The sequence below is a fragment of the Oncorhynchus clarkii genome, chromosome 12 (assembly GCF_045791955.1).
Source record: "Oncorhynchus clarkii lewisi isolate Uvic-CL-2024 chromosome 12, UVic_Ocla_1.0, whole genome shotgun sequence".
NCBI lineage: Eukaryota > Metazoa > Chordata > Actinopteri > Salmoniformes > Salmonidae > Oncorhynchus > Oncorhynchus clarkii.
In genome coordinates this window covers 19,777,756-19,802,153 of record NC_092158.1, presented here as the reverse complement: position 1 = coordinate 19,802,153, position 24,398 = coordinate 19,777,756, and the positions used below count along the sequence as shown (strand labels likewise).

Below are 24,398 nucleotides of genomic sequence, written 5' to 3'. Positions count from 1 at the left end.
GCCTTCATGGTCGAATTGCTGCAAAGAAACAACTACTGAAGGACACCAATAATAAGAAGAGACTTGCTTGAGCCAAGAAACACGAGCAAGGAACATTTGACCAATTGAAATCTGTCCATTAGTCTGATGAATCCCAATTTTTTATTTTTGGTTCAAACCGATGTGTCTCTTTGCGAGACGCAGAGAGGTGAACAGATTGTTGGAAAAGGATTCCTCATGAAGCTGGTTGAGAGAATGCCAATGGTGTGCAACGCTATCATCAAGGCAAAGGGTGGAAATGTTAGATTCTTTGAAGAATCTAAAATCTAAAATCTATTTTGATTTGTTAAACACTTTTTTGGTTACTACTACATATGTGTTATTTCATATTATTCTACAATGTAGAAAGAAAAACCCTTGAATGAGTAGGTGTGTCCAAACTTTTGACTGGTACTGTTCAGTGGTACACTCCGCCGACACTCATAGCAACTCAACTCAGTAGAGATGTAGACATTTATGGAGTTAAGATACTCAGCAACATCTTTTCCTTACTTGGTTAGACTGTTTTGTTGTAATTTATGAGGAGGTTCCATTCAGTCTAGCCATGGTCAAGTATTAGATACTATTAGATACTACAGCATTAATAATGGATATTTTTGAGAGTGTTTTTTCTTTGATCTGTATTAATATATGTATTTATTTTATAGGTCTTTCTCTTTCCTGTTGTTCATCACTCATGATGAAAGGATAAAGAACAAACTCCTCAACAAATATCTATTTCTTAAAAGACATGAAGACAACACTCCTAGCTTCACCCTTTATGGAAAATACCAGAAACGGCCAGATAAGACTGATGTTGAGAGAGACCTGACCTGTCTGGCAACACTTCCACCACTGAAAAAGGAAGACAGCGAAAGACAGGAAAATAGAGAAATGTAAAAGAGGAAAGACGACATGTACATAAGATAGAGCGGTGGAGATGGTGTTAAGGGAATAGGAAGAGAGAGTTTCCACAATCCACTCCTAACCTGTTCTGAGGAACTGGTAGTGCTTGGAAGGGGAGGGAACAGGGTGAGAGGGAGGGGGTAGAGGAGAGAGATAGAGAGTGAGAGAGAAAGAGAGAGAGAGAGAGAGAGCGAGAGAGGGGGGGTGATAGGAGGGTAGAAAAAATGGCCTCTCACACACACACACACACACACACACACACACACACACACACACACACACACACACACACACACATAGAGACACACACAGGCAACTAAGCAACAGAGGAAGAAAAACTCACACACATAGATCTTCAAAGCCACAAGTTTCATAGACTGACAATTATCCTAAGAGATTACATCTGGGGGATTGCGTCAGATAAATAAGGTGAGAAGAGGGGCAAGACTCAGTCACCTCAGCGCAGCAAGACAGACAGACAGACAGACAGACAGACAGACAGACAGACAGACAGACAGACAGACAGCGACAGACAGACAGACAGACAGACAGACAGACAGCGACAGACAGACAGACAGACAGACAGACAGACAGACAGACAGGGATAGCAGCTCAGAGAAGAGAAAAAGAAGCAGCACTCCACCACTCCACTCAAAGGGACTCGGCTCAGAGAAACGGAGAGAAGAGAAGGAGAGCTCCAGCTCACACTCTACTCTAACTCTCTCAGAGGGACCAAGGACACAGAAAGCCAGCGCTACCGCTCTCACTCCCTCACATAGAGGAGCACAGCACAGCAGAGAGAGAGAAAGATACACTCCAGCGAAGAGTCTAAATTGCACAGACAAGTGACTTCAGAGAAACAGCCAAAGAGAACAGAAGAAAACCAAGGATTACATGGGTCCCTTTTTCTCACCTCCTTGGATTCTTCATTTTGATGAGAAAAAGCTTTAGTTTTTCTGTTTAGAAATTGTTTATTTTATTCATTTTTTAAACATTTTTGCTGTCTCCCCGTCCCCTTTTCTAACCCTCCCCTTATCTCATCCTCTCCAGAGGTGGTAGAGGTAGTTTCTCATTTGTATTTAATGAGGAGAGTGAGCGGTGGAGGGCGAGAGGTGCTTGTTCCCCAGCAGAGGTGTTTTGAGTTATGGACGTTGACACATTCCTTTGGAACACGAGAGGAATAAGCAGCAGCAGTGTTGTCGTCGTCAGCCGCCGGGGGTTTCATCTCCCGCTCTCAGCCCTTCTCCCTCTCCCCTCTCCAGCATGGTCCTTTCTGTGAGCCTCTCTCCAGTCCTCCCAGCTCCAGTACAATGTCCAGATGGACAGTGACTAAGGGTGCCGCCGCCTGGTCCTGCATTCGTCTGTCCCTCATCTCCACAATGCTCGTCCTCCTGCTCTACCCGTTGCCCTCCACGTGTCATCACAATGCACCTGGGGTCGCCACTCACTCCATGCTGCGCTTGCCCAGGGTGGCCAACACCTCTTCAGCTACTGTTGTGGGGAGGCATGTGCGCAGCTATAACCATCTCCAAGGAGACGTGCGCAAGAGGAAACTCTACTCCTATCAGAAGTTCTTTCTCAGGATTGATAAAAATGGCAAAGTCAATGGCACCAAAAACAAAGATGATCTCTACAGTAAGTAACCCCATAAAATATGCACTCCCTCAGCTTATGTTCTGTGAGTTTGGCTTCTTTTCTCTCCCCTCTCACATGTGGGTCTCATAGAGTTTGTGGGGTGGTGGTTTTCCCCCATTGTTATGGCATTGCTCTCAGATTTTTCTCCACTGCACATTTACACATAATAGGAACCTTACCTGGTATTCCGGTGGGCAGCAGTGGTGGGCAGCAGTGGTGGGCAGCAGTGGTGGGCAGCATAGATCATGTGTAGCCTGTGTTTCGTGTCTCTCTCTCTCTGCCTGGGCAGCATAAGGTTCTGGAAGCAGCATGTTTGTTGCCTCAGTTACTCAGTGTACTTTCCTTTAGAGCACGTCTACTGGAACCAATTAGAAATAGCCTGAAGAACCCTTTTGTCTCTGAGAAAATATCTAAAAAATCAACATCATCCCTGGGGCTCAGGGATCACATCCCTGTATGTTTTCTTTTGTGACTTATTATATCACTTTATTATAGGTCATAATACTAGTGATACTAGTGGCATATATGTTATCATTGTTTTCATCAACCTCATCCCTTCCCAGTTGCCGTAGCCGTATCCTTTACCCTTTATGGGCATGGCTGACATGAATCTCTCTAAGTGCTTGTATCCATTCACACGCCCCTGCTGAGAATGACACCTCAGCTCCTTGTCATGCTGCTCAAAACGCTACAATTGCCTGCCTGGGTGCCGTAAAGTTTACTATGCAGTGAGCAATACACCAGACACCCAGGACAACACTCGCAGCACCTGACCGCCACAGTCTCTCTGTCCAAACTGGCCGTGCACTTTCTGCCAGCGAACTCTGAACACACTGTGGCCCTAATAAAAGAAGGCTTTGCCATATGGAGCCCATGTGGTGTGAGGCTTCTCCTCACTGACAGGCCCACTCAAACGCTGAGGCTGTGCAAGACATGGCTGAAGGAATGTCAATTAGCAGAGCTTCCTCTCGCCTTCAGCGCTCACAGTGCTCACAGTTCAACCATTAGAATCAGACGTGTCAAAAAACACCAAAAGTTCAAGCTTTGAAATCAGGTCATTAACACCCAGGCGTTGAATACTTAGATAGTTTGAAAGCCACTTTACAATATTCTATAGGGGCGTCTTTCTTGTTTATTGAAAAATAGCGGTAAAAAAAACTAAAGAGAATATTAAGTGTCCAATGCATGCTGCATGTGAGTTGTTCCCACCAATAGCCAACCACATGTGAATATAATGCGGTTGTCATTAGCTCCCAGAATGACCTTAGGCACAAGTCTGGCTGGTAATAATGCTGAAACCAGATGCACAGAGCACTTCTTGGGGAATTCACATCCCATGCAGACCTAATACTGCCCCATCTGAAGTGTAGCTAGACTGGGCCAGGAATGTCTGGGAGGGGGGTTACTCGCCACTTTTTTAGCCTCTAAGGAGATTTATACGCACAAACATCTTATATGAATCTAAAAGTAAAATGCCCACCAGGTTGCAGCAATGTCCTGTGTCCCGCTGACTTGAAACCCATCAGTTTGTGGTCAAAAGTCATCACCACAAGACGTGGTGATAAGCACGTTTTGGTTTATTTATTCAGAAACTGTAGAAACTACAGTTTAAAAACCAGGTCTCCTGGTTTGGTCCTAGAAAGGGGGTCTTGTTGACTAGTTGAAATGTCTCAAGGTAGCAGGAAGATAGAGCTGCAGGGTAATATTGCTATATGTTGGTGGTGATGATAAAGATCCTGAGGGAGCGATTGTTTTCTCCTTGCTCTGCAGTTTGTCCAGTCATAAACCCTGACAGTGGGACAGCTGAAAAAGGATCCTAAGTCTTTATTGAGCAGTGGAAGCTAGATTGTTCTGAGTACATGTTCATCTAGCCTGTCACCTTCTCTTAGTCTATTTGTAGCCTGCAGCATCATGGAATTCGTTTTCTTGTTCAAATTAACCAAATATCAGAAGACTTTCCTCATCAGGACTGAGATGTGATGTTCTGTGCTGAAATAGGTTCACTTGGAGTGTCTCCAGAAAAATGTGTGAAAATGTGTCATACTTTGTGAGGAAAAGCAGATATTGAGTAGGTGTGTCTGTCTGTAAACTTAGATGTCATGGTAGACTGATGCGTGGCAGAATATGGTGAAATTGGTTCTAATTACACAGTGTGGGACCAGTAGACATTGCCTGGCCAGGCCTCCACTGCCCACAGAATTGTAGCCTGTTAGGGTCTTTAGCCTCTGCAGCTTTGATGTGCCCATGTACGGAGGCTAAATGTTTACGTACGGTAGAATCAAAAGCCAAATGAATGAAAGATCTTCTAATTAAATGAAATTAAAAGTCTGATAACATATCTTTCTGGAGAATGATATGATAATTAGTGCTTTTGTTTATTTGTATAAGCGTAGGTCAGTTTAAGCCAGACCTTTCGAGAATCATGGCACATTTCTTTAGGTGCAGGGTGAGAGTTGGTCCTTAGTTAAATATTCTTGGTACAAATACCTAGGTAGGACACACTACTTGGGCACAAACCTGGTTTCTTAGAGCCTCTTTGTGTGCTGTGTTGGTCAGGTCTGTGCTGCAGCCTGGCCAGTCTGTTACCCAGCCCCTTTCTCTCTCTCTCAGCCGGGCCCTCCACAAAAGACCCATCTATGCGCTGTTTGAAACCCAATCCAGCCCATATTGTGTGATTCCCTTTCAGAATCCATCTGCTCAGTATCACTTTGTCACACTGTGTTAGCAGATATTACTCTCCAGTATTAGAATAGTATAGCACTGCATGTGTGAACCAAACAAACAAGCTTATTTTCCTACTGAATCCTCCAATATGTCAATTATTTTTTGTGTTTTTCGAATGTCACCAAGCAATAAGAAACTGTTTATAACAGATGGCCGTCTTTTTCCTTAGTCATTCTCTCGGATTTGACATCTGGACCCCTTTCCTCTCCTCTCCGTTGCTTATCAATGAAACAAACTGGAATTGAATAAACACCCTCTAATATACTTAACTCACCCACAGTGGACTATGGTCTGAAGTTATATACTGGGGGATGCTGGGGAGGAAGGGGGCCTGCTAATGAGCATCATTAGACCCTGACAGTTTTGATTGAGGGGACTTAGCAGTTTAGGGTTCAACTGCAGGTTGGATTGTGAGCTCCCCAGTCAGTCTCTTTCCAATCATGTTGTCAACTTTGTGGGGTGTACTTCACGGAGGGGACAGGCAAGTAGCCATCCATCCCCCTCTCACCCCATTCAGCCCTTGCTCAAATCTGATGCTGCTTAATTAGTATTACAGAGGATCCCTGCCAAAACGGGCTGTTCCGAAGCCTAACTCATTTGTTCGTGTCAAGTTCTAGGGCATTAAGAGAACATTGATGTGTTGTGCTCCCGGATGAGATGCTGGTGCATAGCAAACACAGTTTATTTGTAGTAGCAGCACTTCATCTGTCATGTCATGGTTCACTCCTTTCCTTATATAAGGACCCTGGACATTGTGTTTTTTCATTTTATATTGCATCATTTGTTACAGCTACTGTACCTCTAGATCTGATATTCAACTTGCACCATGCACTTTTAACTGATGCCTTAATATACACTACTGGTCAAAAGTTTAAGAACACCTACCCATTCAAGGGTTTTTCTTTATTTGTACTATTTTCTACATTGTAGAATAATAGTGAAGACATCAAAACTATTATAAAAATATTGATAATACAGAAAATATTATAAAATTCAAGGGCTTGTTTGGATTCAACCAATTTCAAAGATTGTTTATATAACTTTACCTCCTTTAAGAAAGAGTAAACAGGGGGGTAGTTAAAAAAAGACATGTTCTGCCATGATGATGAAGTTATTATATGTACATTCAGCTTCCTGTCCTCCATTAGAAAACCAAACATGATGTTATTAAATGTTAAATGGGTATGAATAGATCATTATAGGTACACTACCGGTCCAAAGTTATAGAACAACTACTCATTCAAGGGTTTTTCTTTATTTTTACAATTTTCTACATTGTAGAATAATAGTGAAGACATCAAAACTATGAAATAACACATATGGAGACATGTAGTAACCAAAAAAGTGTTAAACAAATCTAAAAATATTTTATCATCAAGGCAATGGGCGGCTATTTGAAGAATCTCAAATATAAAACGTATTTTGATTTTTATTAACACTTTTTTGGTTACTACATGACTCCATAGTTCTGATGTCTTCACTATTATCCTACAATGTAGAAAATAGTAAAAAAAATAAAAACCCTTGAATGAACTGTTGTTCTAAAACTTTTGTCCAGTAGTGTATATATTTGTATTTTATTTTCATTATTGCTATTGTTATACTGTCTGTGTGTGTTTGTCCTGTCTGATGCACCCTGTCATCCATGAAAGAATTGCCCTTCTGGGAATAATAAAGTTGTATTATATTGTACTGTATAGCCAAGGAAGTGAGACTTGACTGAATCTAAAGCTCCTCTGACTGACCCAAAGTGACCCTATAACTATCCAACCTTTAATAGTGGGTGTTATCCTCTGCTGGCCTGGCTGGCTGGATCTATCACAGGATGCACCTCTTTCTGAGAAGATTTGTGAAAGGAAATGGTTCTGACAAGAGGTATCATCTTAAGTGTTGCAAATGAGGTCTCAGTGTACAGCCCTCAAATTAAACTCTGGACCTTTTCATGGTTCCCCTCTTATCAGATTCAGATTGTTTAATAATCACATGTACAGGGTTGCAGATGTGATTGCAGGGTGCAGTGAAAATCTTAGGCTTCGAGATCCAACATCAGAGACGATTGAGACCTGGGACACCAGGTGGGTGCAATTAATTACCAGGTAGAACAGCAGGCTCCGGACCTCATAGGGTCAGAGTTGAATACCTCTGGCACAGAGGATGGGGGGACTAGGTAAATCTAGAACTTTTATGGTTCCACCAGATCCTGGATGATGGAGGACGGGGGCTCTGATGTTCCATGGCTCAGCATTAGAACCATGTCTTAGGAAAAGGGCAATGGAATAGGCTATAGACTAGTGGTACCTTTGGCAATGGACTAATATGATTGGTTGGTGATGATCAATCAAAAGGGGTGAGTGGAAGTTGTAGAAATATTAGTTTTCCTAATAGTTATGTGTTTATGTTCTCATTTTCTCAGCCGATAATTACAGTTATTGGCTCTTACGTGCTTCTTCATGAGCTTCGTGGTGGTGTTGAAACACAAAGCTGTGTGTTCCCTCACTGGTTTGCATCCTCTTAGCGAGTGGAAGTGTGGTTGTGTGTCTCTTGATAATGTGTTTATGCGAGGATAGAAAGACACCATGATGTGAAATGTGTAAGTAAATGTATGTTGTAACAGCACCCGTCTGCACCACACGGATGGCACTTTCTCTTGAATGTTCTCCTTCTGTCTGTGGTTATAGTGCACATTTATGGTTCTCCTGGGACATCTTAACCACACAGGCAATAAAAGTGAGTTATGAGGAGTGTGTGGATGTACAAAAGGTTAGTGCCAGCGTTTATTTTTATTATATTTGACCTTTGTAGACTTTCTCTTTTCTGATTCATAAATAATGACCGACTGTTTGACCAGGGGTTTGGAGAATGTGCATTCCAGCAGTTCTGAATGATGTCTAATTTACTGTTACGTCCTGTACTTTTATATTTAGTATTAGAAGCAACATGTTTAGGGATTATTTTATTCTAGACCAGGGGTGTCAAACATATGGCCCGTGGGAAACAAACTCAATCTACTTTAAAATGACTAAAACCAAATCTAAACTGTGTAGAATGATAATGGACCTACATTCATACAGTTTCTTGACTGTGTCCATCTCGCTAATTATCACCTAAATGAAAGCTAGAAATTCAGGGAGCATCAAACATTGCAAAAACGATAGATAGAGGACCATTTTTGTTTCCTTTTGAGGACGAGGAAATATTACCAATTTTCAGTGATGCCCTATGGACCTCGTTGAAGATCAAATGCCGCTCATAGGGAAAAATTAGTTTGACCCTCCGGTTCAGGATTCAGGATAAATTATTACACGGGAGTAATTTTTTTGCGTTGCTTATGAAAACTGTTGTACAAACATTCTGAGTGTTTCCATATGTGTTATTTCATAGTTTTGATGTCTTCACTTTTATTCTACAATGTTGAAAATAGTTTAAAAAAATAAAGAAAACCCTTAAATTACATTTGACTGGGACTAGGTTCTGGATGGCAGGAAGCTTGACCCCAGTTATATACTGGGCTGTATGCATTACCCTCTGTAGCACCTTGCGGTCGGATGCCGAGCAGTTGACATAGCAGGCAGTGATGCAACCGGTCAGGATGCTCTCGATGGTGCAGCTGTTGAACTTTTTGAGGATCTGGGGACCCATGCCATGTCTCCTGAGGGGGAAATGGTGTTGTCATGCCATCTTCAAGACTTTCTTGGTGTGTTTGGACCATGATAGTTTGTTGGTGATGTGGACACCAAGGAACTTAAAACTTTCAACCTGCTCCTCTACAGCCCCGTCGATTTGAACGGGAACTTGTTCGGCCCTCCTTTCCCTGTAGTCCACAATCATCTCCTTTGTCTTGCTCACATTGAGGGAGAGGTTGTTGTCCTGGCACCACACTGCCAGGTCTCTGACCTTCTCCCTATAGGCTGGCTGTCTCATCGTGTCGGTTATCAGTCCTACCACCGTTGTGTCATCAGCAAACAACTATTTGTTGTGATATTTGTGTTGTTTGTTCTATAAACTATTAGTTCATATGCCTTGCCACCGTGATATATAGGCCTAAAGCCGAGACAATAAGAAGGCAGAATAAATTCAACCACTCCTTTGTTTCATCACAAAACCAGAGAGCAACATCTGTCAGGTCCACAAAGCATATTGCATGTAACAAACATTTGTGCTCCCAATTAGCGCAGCGGTCTAAGGCACTGCATTTCAGTGCAAGAGGAGTCACTACAGTCCCTGGTTTGAATCCAGGCTGTATCCCATCCGGCCTTTATTAGGAGTCTCATTGGGCACAGTTGCCCAGCGTTGTCCAGGTTTGACTGGACTAGGCCATCATTTTAAATAAGAATTTGTTCTTAACTGACTTTCCTACTTAAATAAAGATTAGATTAAAAAATAAAGAAACCTACAGCATGGTCAATCAAGTTAATGTTCACAACATTTTCGGACTACTAAACAACTATTGATATAGAATACCGGAGAGTTACCTTAAGTCGCAAAGAAAACCAGAGGTGCTTCTAGCACCATTTCAACTTCAACATTTCAAAATCATTTCAAAATCACCTATGATTAGTCTACAGTGACAAATAAAAAACAAAAACAATTTAGTCCAATCAATGTAAGCTAAATATCAGGTGGCTGTCCATGGTACTGATTTCTCTCTCTCTCTCTGTGTGTGTGTGTGTGTGTGTGTGTGTGTGTGTGTGTGTGTGTGTGTGTGTGTGTGCGTGCGTGCGTGCGTGCGTGCGTGCGTGCGTGCGCGCGTGTGTAAGTTAGTGGTGAAAAGGTACCCATTTGTCATACTTGAGTAAAAATACAGATACCTTAAAAGCACAGATACCCAGTAAAATACTACTTGAGTAAAAGTCTAAAAGTATTTGTTTTTAAATATACTTAAGTATCAAAAAGAAATGGAATTGCTAAAATGTACTTAAATATCAAAAGTAAAAGTATAAATCATTTTCATTTCCTTATATTAAGCAAACCAGACGGAACAATCTTCTCATTGTTTTATTGACGGATAGCAGGGGCACACTCCAACACTCAGACATCATTTACAAACTAAGCATTAAAATGTTGTGTTTAGTGAGTCCGCCAGATCAGAGGCAGCAAGGATGACCAGGAATGTTCTTTTGATAAATACTTTTGATAAGTACGAGTACTGTTGGGTGTCAGTGAAAATGTACAGATTAAAAAGTACATTATTTTCTTTAGGAATGTAGTGAAGTAAATGTAAAAGTTGTGAAAAATATAAATAGTTAAGTATAGATACCAAAAAAAACTACTGAAGTAGTACTTTAAAGTACTTTACACCACTGCCTCCTACACCCCTCCACCCCCTACACCCTCTCCACCCCCTCCACCTCCTCCACACCCTACACCCCCTACACACCCAGGTCGACAGACTTGTGTTGACAATTTCTGACTGTAAACCTTTCAGCCAGTATCTCCCTTATCACAGAGGAAGTTGGAACTGTTTAAAGAGGTTGTGCATTCACTTAGATTTGTGAAGGCCTATTACAGAAATCTGATTTGTTTATAGTGTAAGAGTTATGATTCATAGCGACATTGAAACTCAATGATTGAAAGCAAGCCAGTACTTTACAAAGTTCAAACTTCATAATTTTGCTCATCTTCAACTAACCCCTCTTGAACCCTTCTCAGGAAAAAAAGGTTGATCAGGGTAGCTTAGCTTTGTCTTCAAAACATCTTCTTCTAGTTTCTGCCCCCTCATTTGCCCTATTTAGAGTTCAACATGGAGGTATGGCGGTCCAGATGTATGCCTAACCTTTAACCCCATTACTTAAAGAGAGGGTCATTTGTGCCAGGCTTAGTCTAAGGGGGAACACAACTGTCTCCTCACTATCATTGTGTCCTGTCTGTCTCTAAGAAGCTGCAGTCAGAGAAAAACAGAGAGAGAGAGAGAGATGCGGTGGAGTGGTAGAAAATTATGAAAATTATGATACCAAATTGTCATACTTGAGTAAAGTAAAAGATACCTCAATAGAAAGTTACTCAAGTAAAAGTACATGTAAAAAATAATTGCTAAAATATAGTTAAGTATCAAAAGTAAAAGTGTAAATCATTTAAAATTCCTTATATTAATCAAAGCAACAATTTTCTTGTTTTAAAAATGTACGGATAGCCAGGGGCACACTGCAACTCTCAGACAATATTTACAAAAGATGAATTTATGTTTAGTGAGTCCACCAGACCAGAGGAAGTAGGGATGACCACGTGTTATCTTGATAAGTGCGTGAATTTGACAATATTCCTGTCCTGCTAAGCATTCAAAATGTAATGAGTACTTTTACAATATTTGCTTTATGAAAAAGTAAAAGTTGTCAAAAATATAAAAAGTAAAGTACAGATACCCCAAAAAAGTGTAGGAGTTAAGTGTAGGAGTTAATACTTGTGTTCGCGTTGTTTTGCAGTGAATAAATGTTAGTTCACACAGGGGCCTTGACAACTTGTGACAGCTAAACTCAGCTGAACCTCTTATTGATATCGCCACACATGAACCCCAATACATGGTTTGACTTCAAGCAAGGCTGTTTAAAGGCCCAGTGCAGTCAAATCTCTGTTTTATATTATATAGTACAACAGCAGATACAACTAACACTGTAAAAGTGTGAAAAAAATGGATATGTGTTATTTCCTGATAGTTGCTGGTTGAAAATACAATATACACAGGACCTTCCATGCAGTACATTTATTAATGCACCAACAATAAATAGAGTTTAAAACCTCTCTGCCATTAAAAGCTCGTTTTCCGTTTTGCTCTCCACACTCCACTCCCAGACAGTCCTAGCAAAATACTTGCTTGAGAAATAGTTTTTTGCTAAAATGCAATTTTTGCCCATTTGAATGGAAATCTATTACAGTAAGGTTCTTAATTGTTACCCAGAAATGATTTGATATTGATGTAAAATCGGCTGCATTGGGCCTTTAAGTACTGTTTCTACTCAAAATTCAAATAAGGAAAGCTAGCAGTCTATGTGGTAACTCTGACCAAATTCGCTGGGGATAAGGGGAAACTGAGGCATGGCTCTAGGGGTCACAGTTTTCCCCTATTCTTTAAAAATCATTATTTAAGTATATTGTTTCAGCACTTTCCTGATATTCACCCATCAATTTACTTTTGTGTCAATCATTGACTCATCTGAACATGTTTGAAATAAGACACAGATTACGTGAATCGCATAGTCCTGCCACTAAACCATCCAGCCACCTCTTTATTCTGTGTCTTCCAGCAACCTCTCAGCCCTTTGTAAATGATGGATTATTTACCTTGGAATTTGAAGTTGGCAATCTTTATTTTGATGAAATGATTTTGAATTTTCAATGTCTACCTTATTTGCTGAAATAGTGCAGATTCAAAACGCTTACAGACGTGCAGGAATTTACTTGTTCCTTAAACCAAACCAGAATGTCAAAGGCTCACAATTCATCAGAATGCTTCAACAGAAGAGCAACCTTTGAACATACTGTCAGCTCTGCAACAGTATGTTGTTGCCCAGAGCCCAGGATTGGTAAAGCTACATGGCAATTTCTCTTTTTTGGAAGATGCACTGCTAAGTCTAACTTGGATAGGCCAATGTAGTTGAATAGTAAGCTGTCCAGGGAGGGAAAAGTGAGCATGTTTCATGTGTCTGGGTGCTGCAATGTTACAAACATTCACTAGGTCAGGTCAAAGTTGCAAATCATCGAGAACCACAGACATCACAACACATTCAGAGATGTGTACACACGCACACACACACACACAGAGTGTGGTGGGACAGATGGAAGTTGGTGAGCGAGAGAGGAGAGAGAGTCTTAATGGAATCATCAAAGGTAGCGCAAGGAGACCAGTGCTCCGACCAGAGACGCATCTGGACGGTCGTCCCATTTTAAAGGAACAGGCAGGAATGCCAGCTAATTACCCATTGCATGCGTGAGAGGGGGGCTGTCCCTGGGCAACTCGTGGCTGGAGCAGGAGCCCTGGATCTTATCCGTCACAGATCCTATATCCCGATACCCACTGCTTTACTAGCTACTAATGCAACACGTTCCCACACTGGGCCAACACTATCCCCATCCACATGGATGACTGCTCTCACATTTATAAGGGGGAACAGAGTGTGTGTGTGTGTGTGTGTGTGTGTGTGTGTGTGTGTGTGTGTGTGTGTGTGTGTGTGTGTGTGTGTGTGTGTGTGTGTGTGTGTGTGTGTGTGTGTGTGTGTGTGTGTGTGCGTGCGTGCGTGCGTGCGTGCGTGCGTGCGTGCGTGCGTGCGCGCGCGCGTGCGTGCGTGCGTGTGTGTGTTTTTGTGAATGTGTCACATACTCAATACCTGCCCTCAATCTGGAGGGATCTAAAACAACAAGCAGAAAACTGTAACACAACAGACATAGGAAAAGCTGTTGATGCCCTTTCAGGAGGAAATGTTGAAAGTTGTGGTGATAGGTCTGGAGCGGATTAGTTTGTTAGGCCTACTGCTTGAGTGCTGCAGTGTATGGGACTTTTCCCAGCAGTTAAAAGGCATCTGGACTTCAAAAACATGGCACCTTAAATCCCAATGACCCCAGGTTCACTACATAGCATAACATAAAGAGTCTATAAAATGTCCAGAACAATTGGAATCACAACATTATGTTTACGCATGCATACCGTTTAGAAAATTCAAGAAAGGTTCTTAATTACCTTTCCAGATCAAACCCATAAACACACATGTGTCCAATGACATGTTTTGACATTTACCAGCAAAGATTTGGTGCTATACCATGCTGCAGAACCAATAGCATTGGGTAAATCACATTATCTGAGAAGACTGCATTTTTTTCTAAAACCAGCGTGAATATCAACATTCATTTAATTTGGTCTTCAATGTGCTTAAAACCACCATGACATAATACACAAGTACTATTACCCGGCATGGTAAACTGATCTCAAACCATGCTAATGTGAATGTTCTGTCTCAGAGAAATCTAATGCTATCTGTTGGCTGGAAAACAGAGCTCTGGTATTTGAAACATCACATTTATACTCAGTACAGGTTAATATTTTCTTCCAAATATCTGGATTGTCTTTTAATCATGCTTTGGTGCCAGGTTGACAGTGTGGTGTCAATATTAGTCCCCCGTGTAAGACTGCAGTGAATGCACGTTTCAGGCAAAGAAAACAATATTGACAGCAGGACGGATTGTATTAGAGAAGTATTAGATGTATAATTTCTGTGTGGAGATGGATCTATAACACAAGTTGACTTGATTTTAAAGGCATCTCTAATGTTACTAAGCTAACTTAACTGTCGCTAGGTGAAGAAGCAGACAGTGAACAGGTGAAGTTTTCATTCTATTTGGCACCAATACATTAACACCAGATCCATAACACACCGTCATGCTACCGCCAATCTACCGCCCTGGATCAGTTACCGTCATACAGATTTAGCCAGTCACCAATGAGTTACTACCAATTTATAATCCCCATCGCTGTGTAAAATATCTGTCACAAGTCACTAATGAATAAAAATGTATTGAGTAGTCAATAGTCATAAATTACAATGACAGTGAATGGTGAAAACATCAGACAGTTTTCTTTGACACAAGCCTTTGAACGCTTTGTGCTTGTCTGGTTAGAGTGGGATATTTTCCGGCTTTATCAACCCCAATACTTCATTACTTATCAAGTATAAAATTCCCTCAACACCACAATGCCGTTTTTGTTTCCCAATGGATCTAGTGCTCCCTCTGCCCCTAATGCTGAAGCTCTTCCATGGACATGAACCCCTGTGCCATGGTGAATTTGACAGAGCATCAATCAGGCTGTCACCAGTTGTCAGAGGGAAGATCTCTCAGATGTTAGTCACTTTAACCTCAAGGAATGCATATCAAACTTGGGATTGTTGAAAAGTGAAAACAAAACCTGGAGTGTTTTTATACTGAAATCTAACGGTTTTACAATTAAAACGCAGACAAGTACCTTACCTTCTCACACCCAGTTGTAGGCCATCCAATGGGAGCAGAGCAGCAATATAATCTTAGGAAGGGCCTAGAAGATAAACTGCGGAAACACTTTCACAGCCCTCCTTAACCTTAAAGTCCTGCTCCAGTCTCCTTTTCAGTTAATTTATCACCTGAGTTAGTTAACAACAGGCACATCTCAATAGGTGGTAAGGTCAAGGCAAGGTAAGCCATTACATGGCACAAATGGGGGAGGGGTCTTTCCTCTATTGTTCCTCAAGTACGGGGGGATGCCAGTGACATCAGAGGGCACCATCAGGCCAACTCCTTGAAGTCTGCACAAAAACACACTATTTTGTTCTAAACATTTTTTTTTACCATGAAGTGTGTGTACATAACTGTATTTATACATGGGATCTTGTTTTTCAAAAGGAAAAGGAAAAAACTGGAGTCACCACTAACCATGTTTAGGAGGCAGGGGGGAGTGTGTAGGAGAGGTGAAGGGTGTAGAGGTGTTGAGGGGTGTAAAGGAGGTGAGGGGTGTAAAGGTGGTGAGAGGTGTAGAGGTGGTCGGCAGAGGAGAGCTGTGCTGCTCTGCAGTGTAATGAAGCCGGTCCTAAAGAGAGCCAAGACCCCTCTTCACTGATCTCTCAGGAGCCTGGGATCCAGAGTCCTGTGGAGGCCAGATCAAAGGTGTGAAGCACTGCTGTCAGGAGCCAGCTCAGGGTCAACACCTGACACCCAGCCCCACTCCCTGCCCTGCCACTACCCCAGTCCCACCTCCTCAGCCCCTCCTTCCCGGCAACTACCCCAGACCCCTCCCCTGCCACTACCCCAGTCCCCCTGCCCAGCCCCCCCCTGCCTCCCCATCCCTGGCCTGCCACTACCCAAGTACCCTTCACTGCCACTACACCAGCCTCAGCCTCCCTGCCCTGCCACTACCCCAGTCCCCCAACCTCCCTGCCCTCCCACTACACCAGCCCCAGCTCCATCCATGCCACTGCACCAGCCCCAGTCACCTCCCTTGCCACTACACCAGACATAGCCCCCTCCCCTGCCCTTGCCACTATACCTCCTACCACTAGCCCAGCCCAGCCCTAGCCCCTCCTACCTACTCCTGTAGAGTCGTGAACCAGCCCACTGATAATATGCTTCGCCAACAAGTTTCAGAACCAACCCCAAACCCCAACCCCCAATCCCAAACCCCAACCCCAAACGGTGCCTCTTTAATAGGGCCTGAGCTGTCTCTACACCCCAGGATCTGGAAGGTTAATTGGAAAGACATGCCTGTCATGGGGGCAACAAGTTGGAGTTCCCAGGACAACTATGCACACAGTCTGGGGTGACAACATTGGTGGTCTTGTGGCATCTAAGCTGCTTGAACTTTAGTATAGAATTGGTGTCTGGTGTTGATGAGAAAATGTAAGGTTTCTCTCAGAATAGGGCATGCAGTGTATGTGCTGTAGTAGAGTCTAGGGATAGAAATGGGGAGGCTTAGCAGTAAAGTCATCTGGATGAAGCTACAAATGTTGAGGTAATTATGACAAGATGTGATAATGTGAGTTCTGTCACCCTGCCAAGAAACCACGTCCCTCTGTGGAGATAGAGGGTCCGTGGGCAGGGACGGGAGGAGAAAGGCCACCTACAGAGCCTAGGTTATAAGGCAAGGCTGCTGCCAATGGGAGTCACACCAGGCAGATGACTCGACCACCCAATGGACAGTCAGTGAACAGAACTGAACTGAGCCACCAGCTGTCTGCTCTTCAGTAACCCTGTAATTAGCAGACCTGGCCTCTGCTAATGGTACTGTAGGAGAAACCCCAGACACACACATTACTCAAATACTGTGAACACATCAATCAATTGAGGTTGAAAGAGATAGAAGTCCCAACTTACCTTATCCAAACCAAGATATTTCAGAAATGTTTTACCTGAGCTCATACAATATGATACACCATGCACACACTCCCCCTTCTTGTGTGCAGTGGTAAATTCCTTTATTGAGGCAAGCAAACATTGGACCACAAATCTAGGTAGCATAAATACAGTTTCATGCAGTGAAATGAGGTGGAAAAGTGATTTTGGACTCTGTTAAAGTCTTTTCCATCTCTGGAACTAACCCTTCATTAGCAATGAAGAACGCAGTCGACTGTTACAGGACCTTGGAGCCTGGTTTTACTGAATCTGCAGTATAAAACCAACACAGTCCTGCTACATACACAGGTGTTTTTCTTAGTAGTTTCAGAAAAATGTTGATTGCAGAATGTCAGCACCTTATTTTCTTGTTCATTAAGAAAACTCTGGTTATTACACTTTCAATATTGGTCACAAAACTTAAAAGTCCACCCTCACAAAACAAAAATGTCAGTTTTGGTCAACGTGCCAACAACAGGGAGAAAAAAACAACCCCCCCAAACATAAAAAGATAACAGATTGAGGAGGCAGGAACAGAGGGCAGAAGGAAGAGGAACAGACGTAGACTGTCATCCAATTATCCCTCCTTCCCATCCCCTGTTCATGAAGCTGAGGAAGGCAGAGGAGTAGATAGCAGGCCGATAGCCTTAACACCACTCAATAGCTGTGTGCAACCAGAGCCCATACGGAAGGGGCTCTCTCACGCCCGCCATGTATAGAGAAGCCTGTCTAATCTGTCTGTTGAATGGTGGCCACACTGCTTGTTTTGCCGGTTCACAGGTGCAGATGAAACCTCTCCGCCTTCTGAAATATGTCTATACATATGCAGGATATTAATTTGAGCCAGTTCCCTACAGCAGGAAAATAATCCTGCAGCAACATAAGGGAAAATCAAGTCTGAAATTTTAAAGTGGAAATCACAAACTTCAGGAGACTTTTAAAACCTCAAATACACCACAAGTTTAACATTTCCTGCATTGCAGGAAAGTTCTCCTGCAACAGCGTGCCCAAATTAAGATCCTACATCTGTATGTTTTCACACTCCTACTTTGGAAGTTTTTGTCTTTTACTGTAGAAGGAAAACTAGGGGATGGGAGTCTGACTAGAAGTCATGACCTTTGAGTAGAATCAACAGCTGGAGACTGTATTGGTTCAAAGGTGAAGTTAGTTTACACGGAAGTCCCTGGCAGGGGTAGACTAGAGTCCCCAAGTGAGATACTCTTCCTAAAAACTGTTAACCATAACATATAACCCAGTACAGTACAGGGACAGAACACATAGTCCAAAGAGGAAGACACCACTGATCAAAGAACCCTGCAACAGCCCTCCTCAAAGCAAATCAAATCAAATTGTATTGGTCACATACACGTAATTAGCAGATGTTATTATGGGTGTAGCGAAATGCTTGTGTTGCTAGCTCCGACAGTGCAGTAATATCTAACAAGTAATATCTAACAAATTACACAACAAATACCCAATACACACAAATCTAAGTAGGAATGAATTAAGACTATATACAGTTGTGGCCAAAAGTTTTGAGAATGACGCAAATATTAATTTTCACAAAGTCTGCTGCCTCAGTTTGTATGATGACAATTTGCATATACTCCAGAATGTTATGAAGAGTGATCAGATGAATTGCAATGAATTGCAAAGTCCTCCTTTGCCATGCAAATGAACTGAATCCCCCAAAAACATGTCCACTGCATTTCAGCTCTGCCACAAAAGGACCAGCTGACATCATGTCAGTGATTCTCTCGTTAACACAGGTGTGAGTGTTGACGAGGACAAGGCTGGAGATTACGCTGTCATGCTGATTGAGTTCAAATAACAGACTGGAAGCTTCAAAAGGAGGGTGGTGCTTCATTGTTCTTCCTCTGTCAACCATGGTTACCTGCACGGAAACACGTGCCGTCATCATTACTTTACACAAAAAGGGCATCACAGGCAAGGATATTGCTGCCAGTAAGATTGCACCTAAATCAACCATTTATAGGATCATCAAGAACTTCAAGGAGAGTGGTTCAATTGTTGTGAAGAAGGCTTCAGGTCGCCCAAGAAAGTCCAGCAAGTGCCAGGATCTTCCCCTAAAGTTGATTCAGCTGCGGGATCAGGGCACTACCAGTACAGAGCTTGCTCAGGAATGGCAGCAGGCAGGTGTGAGTGCATCTGCATGCACAGTGAGGCGAAGACTTTTGGAAGATGGCCTGGTGTCAAGAAGGGCAGCAAAGAAGCCACTTCTCTCCAGGAAAAACATCAGGGACAGAATTCTGCAAAAGGTACAGGGATTCTCTGATGAATCCCCTTTCTGATTGTTTGGGGCATCCGGAAAAAAGCTTGTCCGGATAAGATAAGGTGAGCGCTACCATCAGCCCTGTGTCATGCCAACAGTAAAGCATCCTGAGACCATTCATGTGTGGGGTTGCTTCTCAGCCAAGGGAGTGGACTCACTCACCATCTTTCCTAAGAACACAGCCATGAATAAAGAATGGTACCAACACATCCTCAGAGAGCAACTTCTTCCAACCTTCCAGGAACAGTTTGGTGATGAACAATGCCTTTTCCAGCATGATGGAGCACCTTGCCATAAGGCAAAAGTGATAACTAAGTGGCTCGGGGAACAAAACATCTATATTTTGGGTCCATGGCCAGGAAACTCCCCAGACCTTAATCCCATTGAGAACTTGTGGTCAATCCTCAAGAGGCGGGTGGACAAACAAAAACCCACAAATTCTGACAAACTCCAAGCATTGATTATGCAAGAATGGTTTGCCATCAGCCAGGATGTGGCCCAGAAGTTAATTGACAGCATGCCAGGGCGGATTGCAGAGGTCTTGAAAAAGAAGGGTCAACACTGCAAATATTGACTCTTTGGATCAACTTCATGTATTTGTCAATAAAAGCCTTTGACACTTATGAAATGCTTGTAATTATACTTCAGTATTCCATAGTAACAAAAATATCTAAAGTCACTGAAGCAGCAAACCTTGTGAAAATTAATATTTGTGTCACTCTCAAAACCTTTGGCCACTACTGTACTTTTGGCCACTTTTGGCCAAGACTGGACGAGCGATGTCAGAGCAGAACGGACTAAGATACAGTAGAATACCATAGAATACAGTATATACATATGAGATGAGTAATGGAATATATGTAAACATTATTAAGTGAATGAGATACAGTAGGATATTATACAAAACAGTATATACATATGAGATGAGTAATGCCAGATATGTAAACATTATGTGACTAAGATACCGTAGAATAATATAGAATACAGTATATACATATGAGATGAGTAATGGGCTGCCATCAGCCCATATATAAACTTCATAAAGTGACGAAGATACCGTAAAATAGTATAGAATGCAGTATATACATATGAGATGCCTACAGGCAGCAGCCTCTAATGTGTTAGTGATGGCTGTTTAACAGTCTGATGGCCTTGAGATAGAAGCTGCTTTTCAGTCTCTCAGTACCAGCATTGATACACCTGTACTGACCTCACCTTCTGGATGATAGAGGGGTGAACAGGCAGTGGCTCGGGTGGTTGATTTCCTTCCTGTGCTGTAAAGTAGGTGTCCTGGAGGTCGGGTAGTTTGCCCCCGTTAATGTGTTGGGCAGACCGCACCACCTTCTGGAGAGCCTTGTGGTTGCGGGTGGTGCAGTTGCCGTACCAGATGGTGATACAGGCCGACAGGATGCTTTCAATTGTGCATCTGTAAAGGTTTGTGAGGATTTTAGGTGACAAGCCAAATTTCTTTAGCCTCCTGAGGTTGAAGAGGCTCTGTTTTGCGCTTTCTTCATCACACTGTCAGCGTGGGTGGTCCATTTCAGTTTATCAGTGATGTGTACGCCAAGGAACTTGAAGCTTTCCACCTTCTTCACTACGGTCCCATCAATGTAGATAGGGAGGTGCACTCTGCTGTTTCATGAAGTCCATGATCATCTCCTTTGTTTTCTTGACATTGAGTGAGAGGTTGTTTTCCAGGCACCACACTCCCAGAGCCCTCACCCCCTAAAAGTGGGTCCCACCATGTCTCAGGCCGCCCAGTAAATCACCCCAGAACGGCAGGATGTTAGAAATGTGTGTCCAAGGAGTGAGAAGAGCGATGGCTCAAATGAAAGATGTTACAGGGGAGGAAGAGTGAAGGTGAATCAGTACCAACTGGTCCCATTAACTACCCTGACGAGCCTGTCAAAGGCCACCTTATGAGACAATATCTCCTCTCACCTGACCCAGGCTAGGAGGCTCCACACTGGGCCAGACCAGCCACCAAGGCCCTGCCTCCTTGCTTGATACAAAGACCCATTTCCACCAAAATTGGTTCTGAGCTAATCCCCTCTAACCCATGATAGCTTTATGGGTTTATGCAACTGACTTCAGGATGAAGGCGTGGGGAAAAGGAGACTGGTTACCACAGCTTTAATTGGTTCAAGAAACATTTAGACTGCAAACTGATACTTACATTTCAGCTTTCCCCAACGTGCCGCTCCGCTCCGAAAACAAACAAAAGTGGATAATTTTTTTCAAGGCTTAGCCCTGGCCAACACCTTCCACTCAGGATTTATGGCCCGTTAGCATAGGTATGAAATGTCGGCTCAGGCTCAGCCTGTCTGTTTTCCATGACTGGCACAGAGACACACAGCCAGGCAGCCAATTAGGTGGTCTGTGGTTTTCTGAGAGGGATCAAGCAAAGATGACAGTGATTATTTAAAACATGGGTAGGGATAACAGGCAGCGATAACAGTGTTAGTCGACCCCCGGTGTGGCTTAGATGGGATTCTGTAGTGTAGATGACTCAATAGGTTCAGTAAACATACTGGAAAGAACTACCTTCAGTAACTTACAACATCATGGACAACAACGTACTGTATCCGATTACAGATGTAGGATCTGTATTTAACCTTTATTTAACTAGGCAAGTCAGTTAAGAATAAATTCTTATTTACAATGACGGCCTACCCCGGACGACGCTGGGCCATTGTTTCACCACCCTATGGGACTCCCAATCAAGGCCAGATGTGATGCAGCTAGATTCAAACCAGGGACTGTAGTGACGCCTCTTGCACTGAGATGCAGTGCCTTAGACCGCTGTGCCACTCGGGAGCCCAATCTTAATTCGAGTCAGTTTGCTACAGGAGGAAATTAATCCTGCAGCAACAGGAAATGTGAATTATTATGTTAATTATAATTCATGGATATTTTTGTTGGGGTTGAGGTTGGGCAAATCTAGTCTGAAATTTCTAAGTGGAAATCACAAACTTTAGAAGCCTTTTAAAAACTTAAATACACTACAAGTTTGCATTTCATGCTTTGCAGGAACATTTTCTGCAACAAAATAGTGATCAAATAAAGATACTACATCTACAGTATACATTAACTGGCCTGCCAGCATGCTACAACAGAAAATAAACATGGGAGCCTAACAACTCTATGCAGTCAAAACAGAGACTGCTGCTAGCTTTTTCAAGCATTTCAATGACTCAATGACTTCTATCACGTCAGTTTATTGGCCTGGAATAACTAACTTAGAATGTCTCTGTGTGTCTGGCAGGTGTGCTGGAGATCAAGTCAGTGGATGTTGGGATCGTGGCCATCAAGGGGCTCAGCAGTAACTTTTACCTGGCAATCAGCAAGAAAGGAGAGCTGTACGGCGCGGTAAGTTTAGCCTGTCATGAAATTCACACACAGAATAACAATATCCCTAACAAAAACTGGAGCTAATTATTTGGTTGACTATTCAAACTTCCCATTAGACGGATTCAGTGTTCAGAACACTCACTAGTTAGATGCCAGCTAGTGTTTTCACACTGCCACTCTACTGCTGAAATCAAGTCTCCTTTGATGTTGTGTGAGAGCTCTTCTCTCCCCTGTCTTCAGGCCCTTAGAGAAGCCTAGGGTTGTTTTAAAGGACAGTTCCCCTCCACCGCCCATAAATAATCCCCAAGCACAAGTCGGCCAGGCCAAAAGAGATGTCGTCTAGAAGAAAGTAAGACGAGGCGCCCCTATCACCCCTCTCTCCCAAACACACAGATCCTCCCATATACCACACCATGTTTGTGCTCCGCTTTATTTAGACCAGAGAAACACAATGCAACAGCCTCTCCATTCTACTAAAAGCCCTCAAGGGCTACCGGCACTGTTTCATGTGCTCTCATACAACATTATCTGAAACATAACAGTGAAAGGCTGTTACTACGGCTCTCTCAATAGTGAAATCAGATTGAATGAGACACAAAAAGAATTCTAGCTAGGAAAATAATTCCCAATATATTCTACTATGTCACACTAAAGTACTGTCATTAATTCAGTAAAGCTTTGGTGGCTTGTCTGTCCCTCATTAAACAAGCATTACATTCTGATAAGCTTGTTCTACCTTCATATATGCCATTTGGTGGGAGATCATTTTCACACACGTTTCCATGAGAAAGAGGCAGCCGACGTGAGTTAAACACTAGGCAAAAAAAATATTCTTATATGCTTTCGGAACATTCACTTTACTTCTGGAACTAATTAGCTGTGGCCAAAGAGCATTTTGGGAAAGGAACATTCTTTACCGGATCACAACTGTATTCATTTTCGTGTCTAGTTAGTCAGAACACTGAATGACAAGAGCAGTCTGTTAGAAGCCTGATGGAACCTACTGCTGTCATGACTCTGCAAGTCTGCATTTACACTGTTGTTTAGCTTGCCTTATTGGAGCCAAACAACGTGGTTATATCTGGATGGGAACTTCTGCTTCATTAATAAATTATGCAAATGTGACCCCAGTTCCATTGCCTGTGCTGCCAAAGTTGTTGAATCACTCACTTACAATTTGTTTTTATTGTTTGTTCTCCAGAGGGACTTTGGTGTTGACTGTCGGTTGACCGAGCGGATTGAGGAGAACAGGTACAACACCTATGCCTCAGCAGAGTGGCGGAACAAGAAGAAGGCCATGTTCGTGGGGCTGAGCGCCAACGGCAAGCCCATGAGAGGCAAGAAAACACGAAGGAAAAACACTGCCACCCACTTCCTGCCCATAGTGGTGTAGCCACCTCATTGGACAGTTCCTTCCCCTGTGAATGTTTCACTGCACTGAGGAGAAAGACCGGAAACCTTCAAAGACATAATGGAGTCATATGGAGTCAACGTTTGAACTCATTATCATGAAGTCTGACTGATGATGCCACATATTTTGCGAGTCGGCACAAGAGAAAATATTACATGTTTTCTGTGCCAAATCATTTTCAATTAATGAACTGTTGGAGACAAATCTCAATACTGAATA

At 42.7% G+C, this 24,398-nt stretch overlaps 1 protein-coding gene across 1 annotated transcript; it reads left to right on the top strand.

Moving 5' to 3' along the window:
• The first annotated feature begins 2,142 nt into the window (after nucleotides 1–2,142).
• LOC139421906 (fibroblast growth factor 10-like) lies at nucleotides 2,143–24,161 on the top strand. The gene is made up of 3 exons (XM_071173039.1): nucleotides 2,143–2,559; nucleotides 22,683–22,786; nucleotides 23,970–24,161. Exons 1-3 carry the CDS (start codon nucleotides 2,235–2,237, stop codon nucleotides 24,159–24,161), a joined length of 621 nt encoding a protein of 206 aa, XP_071029140.1. The 5' UTR covers nucleotides 2,143–2,234.
• The last annotated feature ends 237 nt before the right edge of the window (nucleotides 24,162–24,398 follow it).